General features: G+C 37.6%; 1 protein-coding gene across 1 annotated transcript in view; it reads right to left on the bottom strand.

Moving 5' to 3' along the window:
* LOC140948860 (adhesion G protein-coupled receptor L1-like) overlaps positions 1–2952 on the bottom strand; it is an 18616-nt gene extending 15664 nt beyond the window's left edge. Inside the window, exons 1-3 of the mRNA XM_073398129.1 lie at positions 2877–2952; positions 1400–1786; positions 1–11 (exon numbers count right to left, since the gene is read on the bottom strand). The exon at positions 1–11 is cut by the window's left edge and continues 224 nt beyond it. Of these exons, the coding sequence (XP_073254230.1) occupies positions 1–11; positions 1400–1786; positions 2877–2952 (474 nt within the window). The remainder of the gene's footprint in view (positions 12–1399; positions 1787–2876) is intronic.
* Between the last annotated feature and the right edge of the window lie 4548 nt (positions 2953–7500).

The raw sequence follows: 7500 nt of genomic DNA, 5'->3' as shown, positions 1-7500 counted from the left end.
GCCTTGTATTCCTGGAAAATAAATTGAATCATACAAAGTGGAGGTTCAAATTAAGGTTTCGCCATTAATCCTCTGTAAGAGATGAAAGCGATTTAGCAATTATTTAGTTTGTATCGACCTTTCCTTTAAACTAACTTCCATTTAAATTGGAAATTTTGAGTGTGAATTATCAAATTTAAAACTTGTTGTTCAAGACCACGAATAGTATTACTTTTCGTCTATTTCCTCAGGTAGTAGCTTAACTCGGTAATGCTGGATGCAGGTGCTGTTCTTGGTGGTACTACCGGTAGATTAATATATTATTAGAAATAAGATTGGACGATTTATCAACTAAAAAACCGGAAATAATGATGTAATAAACGCCCCATTTACAAAGTTATATTTGTATTAGACGCCCCTCTCTAATAAACGCCCCCTGTGTAATAGACCCCCCCCCCTCTATGAGAAGAGCAAAACCATCCAGTTTCTTGCTTGATTAACAAAGATTTGCGTATTATTTTTCTTGTTCAAAGTTCAAAGTTCAAAGTAAGGATAGACTAACGATGGCAATACAATGACTCTGAGCGAGGATTCTGACATCAATGTTGAAATTTTAGGGATATTTCTCCAGACGGCCTAGGGGTATCAATTGAAATTGTTATTATGTAATCCTGTAGTACGTCACACCATCTTTCTCAATTATTGATTTTCTAAAACCGTCTCGAGATACGCATGGGAAAGGGAAAACAATAGAGACCTTAAGATTGAGGTTTTTCGGCATTTCCCGCGAACCGCAAACGTAAAGAAGTCACGTGGCTAGTACCTTGCCGTCAGGTTTGCGGTTTGAGGTTCAAGTTAATATTGTACGGCTAGATCATGCTTCAGAGGTAAGTGATTTACTACAAGGTTTTTCGCACCCTAAAACATCACAATACCATGTTTGAGAGAAAATAATCCTTTTTAGAACTCTTTCGCTAATTAGATGTTGAACTTTCTCAGCTAAAATAGAGTGAACGGATGAATAAAAACAAACATGGCAGCCGCGAGCTACCACCCGGGAATCTTAATTCCTAAATATGGGCAGAAGGATAGCGTGAAACCGTTAACCGCAAACCCTCGGATTGCCTTTTGCGGTAAGTTTATATGGCCAAGCTTCGGTCGTAAGGTCTCTAATGTCTGGGGGAAACTGTTTTTTTTCCCTCTGAAATTCGACAACTGTTATGCTAATCAGAATACGCACCAGAATATAAAAGCCAAAAGTAATGATCATCTAATCGAAAAAAAACTTTATTTATATATATATAAAAACACCGCGGAACTTCACAGAAATCGTTTTACAACATCTTTTTACGATCTAATTATCAGCGTTTAAGTATAGCCTACCCCAAAAACGTCAACTACCGCGTCTTGATTTACCTACCGGAGACTTCGCACACGTAGTGGTAAGCAACTGCACACCTCTGGTTATTCCATTTCCATTTAAATGGGAATGACGGAGGCCAAATCATTACACAGAGCTCGTTGTCCACGTTATTGGGTTCTCCAGATCCCCAGTTGGTGTATGTAACCTGTGTTCCGTCAACCCAAAACCAAGGTGAGGTACCGTTATATCTGTGCATTCCTATCCAAACGCGCTGAGATATAATTCTGGGAGAGAGTGCCTCTTGTTCAGCTTGTGATTTTACCATGACAAGAGTGGATCCTAGTTCCTCACAGGCAGATTTTGCTGCTTCCCAATTAAGACCCGAGTTAAAGATATGATAGCATGACTCGTTATTTAACTTGAACCAGTTTTTCGGACATATTCCTAAAAATTACAATGTGTAAAAATGCCACGCCGGCTTAGATCTGGATGTCTAAGCTAATATTATTTTATGTGAAAAAAAACAAACAAACAAACAAAAAAACATGTTTCTTGGATTTTCTAAAGCCAAGAACTGAATAATAATAATGATAATAATAATAATTAAAAACCTTATGTAATAATCAAAACCGACGAGTTTCCTCTCATTTTTTCCTGTTTGGCCGTACTCACAATGCTTCCTAAGTTATATGAGAAAAGTCAAATGTTACGGTGAACCTTGAAAATGCAGTAGAATTATGAAAATTTGAAGATACGCAACGTATTCAGGGAGATTGAGACCTTTTTTTTTTTTTTTTTTTTTTTTTCCTGAACATTGCTTTTTACAATAATCTTCAAGGAAACTGCTTCAGCACTCCCCCAATTCCTAACTAAAACTGATTCTCGCCACAGGTAGGTTTTCCAAAATGGTTAGACACAAAAAAAGGCGAGCAGCTTCAATCTTCTACTTTTTCTATAAAATGATGATGTAAGCATATATGGCCTGAACACAAATATTACGTAAAATAGCGCGAATCAATCCTCCTAGAAATTCTAAAAAACATCTTGATATTTTGACAAACGTTTCTTAAAATCTATAGAAAACAGTCCCTAACTATCTATCTATATTTCTTTTCAAAACAAACAATTTGAATCAACTACATCTAAAGTTTTAGTTATGAAAACCCAACAAGGGGGAGCATTAAGGTGGCGCACAATTATGTCAGTTGTCTAGTATGTTTTCACAGACGCTCAATCCATACTATAAGTTAAACATCCCCCCGTCAGGTAAATGCGTTAACCTATCGCTTTGACTTAAGAGATGCAATCCTTAGAGATACGATTAATCCAATGTTGATGAGAAAATTTCAAAAGGCGAATCAGCATTAGCCCATGTGCAGCAAGGATAAATAATAATGACGAACGGTGAATTTCCTTAACATTAACATTTCCTTAGTATATCAGAGTAAGAGTTTTATTTCAGACAAAAGTTTGTCAGACAGTGTTGAAAACCACCCGTTTAATATTAAAAATAAGTGACATACATCTCTCTTACCTTGCTGCTCCTGTCCTTGTATGTTAAAACACCGTGCAAGGAAAACAAACACCACAACAGTGCATACTCTTCCCATAGCTAAGACACCAAGCAAACTGAACAAGCATTTAAGCCCACTGAGTTTTGTTTCAAGCACCGATCATGACCGATGTTGTCATCTCTTCCGTTCACTTGACCTTTGTACGCGTAAGCATTACGTAATAGCCCACGTTCAATATAATCAAACTCACAATTCTAACATGACTCCGAGAGTTTGCAAACAAAATTGCATTTCTTTTTTCGAATTGATTGTATCGTTATTCCCAGTGGAGACTTGAGCACAAAGAAAACCAAATATAAAAATGACCCAAAAGCCTCGGATTCGTGTTAGAATTTTGATATCGAACGTCGGCTACGCCACAATTTTTTATACTCACTGTTTACAAATATTATATTGTTATTTAAATGTGTAATTATGAAGCAAAGCTTAAAACCTTGTGTTTCTAGAACATATGCTTCGTAATTGGCACATTAATATCAATAGGTTACGTCAGCGTTAGTATCCCTGAAAGGAAAGGAGAAATAACAGATAAACAAACAAAAAATCACTTCAAAACCACTCCAAAATCAAACTAGACGAAGTATTTTCTATCTATACTGCCTCAATGATCTAAATAAGTGAGGCTACTCAGGTGTTAAAGTGAACATGTTGACAAAGCAGTACTGACGTCAAGAGCCGGCGCCAAGGAGGAACTTAAAGGAGCCATGTCACGAAATTTGTAAAAAATTCAAACCGTGAGTACTGCCACCACATTGAATTTAAAAACATGAAATTAACCCTTTACAACGTTAAAAGAAAGTGAAAGAGCATTTACTTCAAGATTTTTAACCAAGCATGACTTTCGGGAGTGAGGCGGAGAGATATTTTGGCCGACTTTACGAAAATAAAATTGTGACCTGAGTCCTATTCTAAGGATCGAAAGGGGAAAGTATCAGTGACTAGCTGTTAGCCAAAAAATCGTATAATGTCATTTGTAGTTGTGTATGCTGTCATAACAGATGTCTCTTCGATTCCATTCTAGTCAAACGGTCCCCCTAATGGCTTTGAGTTAAAGAGGTGCAGTCTCCAGAGATGCGATGAAACCAATCATGAGGCAATTTTTAAAACTGGGAGCGAATTCGCTTGAGCACAAAAACTCCATGGGCCGAAAGAAATAAAACAAACAAACAAACAAAAAAAGACAAAGCTAATAACTTAATAGTACAATAATCAGAAAAATTAATGTTACCTCTTATCTCTCCGATAGGATACTTTTTCATTAATTGATCGTAAGCTGCTGTCAGTTTATCCTATTATTCAGTTTTGGGCGACTGTTAACGGGGCTGATCTCCCAAATTTAAACATTTGAAGAAAGATCGATAAATAATCTATCTAACATTTTTTTTTTACGATGAGACTCTGTTTCCTCAACTTGTTTCAGCTAAATGTATCGCATTCCAATATAAAACAAGTAAATATAAAACCAAAGTGAAGCCTGATGATAAATATCATATTTGTTGATCAGTATTTACAGTTTTATATCTAATCAAGTTGACTACGAATCAAAGTGACATATCAATATTATGTCTTTGTTTGTTTGTTTGTTTTTCATGAAGAAAGCTTTTACGGTTTTGGAAATTTTCAGTAATTTCTGTGAATAGTGAAACACATTGAGGACATTTCATGGCCGCGTGGAGATAGTGGAAGTCGAAAGGCCCATTTATTGGCTACCTCTATGCCTGAGAGCCCAGCAAATAAGATTATCGAGAAAAGTAATACCCATATGTAAAGTGAAAACTCTGTACAAGTTTTGCGACTTCCTTCTTTAATGACTGGGTAGTATTTCGTTGATTATTTGCTTACTAATATAGAAAGGAATTATTGTCGTTCTTTCCCACGGCTGAGGAGAGAATTCTTCGCAGAACTGCCGCCCGTGCTCATTTCGTAGTCAACCGAAAATTAAGTTACAAAAAGTGCGTCATAGTTCAATCAGCCTGTAACACTGTGTACAGCGCCTAAAATAGGGTTTCCAAATACCGCTTCCCACCACAATTTTTTATTTTGTCCCACCGATTCCGCTTGTTTCGGACTTGTTAGCCAGATTCCAATTTCCTAGGTTGTCACTTGCTTCTACGGAAAGATATTCTTCACGCGCTTCCTTGTCACCCCTTGAATCGTAATCGCTTCGTTCATGTGACTCTGTCCTGTCAGACTCAGCAGGGTCAGGGTGCTGGAATCTCTGGCGTAACCGTTTGAGACAGCGGTTGTGACTGCCGTGCACTTGGAGTCAATCTGATGTTTTCACTCACCGGCACCGTCTTCTGATACAGATAGTCTGGCAGTGTACCAGATCTCTCATTTTTAATTGTTGTTTGTTTCTGACCTTACTCTTCTCTGTCGCACTGAGGCAACTAAAGCCTTAGCCTGGTCTTGCATCATCACAATTTCTTCTTGATTCATCAGCATCCAAAGGAGGTTGTTCCATCTTAGCGATAACGAAGAGGCCGAGTTACCGTTCGGGAAGGGGATATCATGTTCCGCGACAATGCGATGTTCCACCAGGAATCAGAACGCGCGAAAATTGCTATCCACTTATTTGGTGAATAATAATGTTTGCTATTGGTGAATCAAGAGAAATTTCTCATGCGAATGTCACGAAGCCGCAAGCGCAAGTGGCTGGAAATCCTCGCTGGGGAAGATTTACCACCGAAACTCTGCAGCAACGAAGGAGAAGACGAGAGCAAGAAACCGCGGCGCAGAGAGAACATCGCTTAGCATAGTAAAAAGCTAACTGGTTGTCAGAATTGAGTAAAAGCGAACTAGTGGTCTGCAGTATTATCAATGCTTCGTTTTGATTGGTTGAGCTACTAGCGAAAAGCACTGGCTTAAAAAAACCAAAACATTATGGCGGCTGAATCGCGTTTCGCTAGCTAAAGTTGTTTTGTCTCGATATTTTTGACCAACTGGTTGGATTTTACTAAAACAGTTATTCCTCTCGCCTTAATGGCCCGTGAGTCAATAGCTCATTAGGCTTCAGGCCAATTGGGCTATTGACTCAGAGCCCATCTTTCTGCAACTGGGGAAGGGGGCTCAGAGGTCCCCTATAACTTCAAAACCGCTCATGCCACGGGCACCAAAATTACACTTACTTAATTTAATCATCATTTCCAACTTCGGACATAACTTGATTTAGCCTGAAATTCATCCTATTACTTCGAGTCGTCATTACTCCCTCAGTAACGTCTGAATCGACCGGCCGTTAATGCCGTCCAGTGACGTCACTACTCGTTGACCTTTGCTTTAATTCATGCAAAAAGTAAAAGACGATTTTCAAGTGGCAAACCGAGAAATATCGTTTGAAAACGTCTCCATGATACAGAATTGCTTTATTTTTTTTGATCGTAATTCATGTTTAACGTTCAAACTATCAACTGCTTGCAGTACAACTCCGAACAGCTTGTAGCTCTATAATTAAACTCGGTCGCAATCACGCAATGAAATAAACACACACACGGAACACTTAGTTCAAAAACACAATGATTTGCTTTAATTGAAAAGAAGCTATTTGGTCCTTAACGATGAAAAAAGACAAGGAAACAAGAAAGAAGAGCTAACAGAATCATTACACTTGACGGTGAAAATAGCAAGAAGGTCGAACATTGATCTCAGAAAACTTCGCATAAACAAAATCACCGGCCGCTGAAACCACAAAGCGGCGCTTTAAATGAAAAACCTACCGACTCTCCGCAATGATTCTCCATTCGCAGTTCAATTTAGCATTTCAGTTTCGAATACAAGGGCAATTTTGCTGTTTAAGATAAAGATTAAGCTTATCGAAATGTTTGAACTACACGAAAGAATGCAAGGGATGCGATCCGCTGAATATCAAGCTGCTATCCCGCTAAAGTTTTTCATAATTATACATTATTATGCGAATATTTAGACAATCAACCGATCAAAATCACTACCCGCTTTTTGGGTAGTGAGTGACGTCACTGGACGACATTAACGGCCGGTCGATTCAGACCGTTACTGAGGGAGTAATAACGACTCGAAGTAATCGGATGAATTCAGGCTAAACTTGATTGACACTTTGACGTAATCTGGCGTCATAATAACGTCATATTGTTTAAATCATTAGCAAAATCCCAATTTTCCTTAAAGTAGACATAAAGCAAAAAATACTTAAATGATAAAATCAAGAAGTTGGCTAAGACATAAATAATCTTTAGCAATAGCAGTGATGTCATCATGAAGTCATTTATTTCTAAAAAAAAAAAAAAAAAAAAGAATTAGAAGAATCAGCCACCTTGGATCTGCCATTTCGAATTATTTAATAAATGTCCCATTTTACTTAATAATAGCAGTGATTTCATGATATCGTCATTTATTAGTACGATTTTGGAACTGGAAGCATCCGCTATCTTGGATCCACCATTATTAAAATGTATTCCATGATACTTAAATTCCATATAAATCGAGGAATGTTTAAAAGTAAACTTGAGGTGAGTATAAAAGGATGCTTAGGAAGCAAAAAAAATCTGCATAATGTGCAATTCCGATTTTAATTGACAATTAAACTCAGCATCATCATTTTCATGCATT

This window comes from Porites lutea, chromosome 9, assembly GCF_958299795.1.
Source record: "Porites lutea chromosome 9, jaPorLute2.1, whole genome shotgun sequence".
NCBI classification, from domain to species: Eukaryota; Metazoa; Cnidaria; class Anthozoa; order Scleractinia; family Poritidae; genus Porites; species Porites lutea.
Note: the sequence above shows the minus strand (reverse complement) of the source record. Positions and strands in the feature narration are given on the sequence as shown.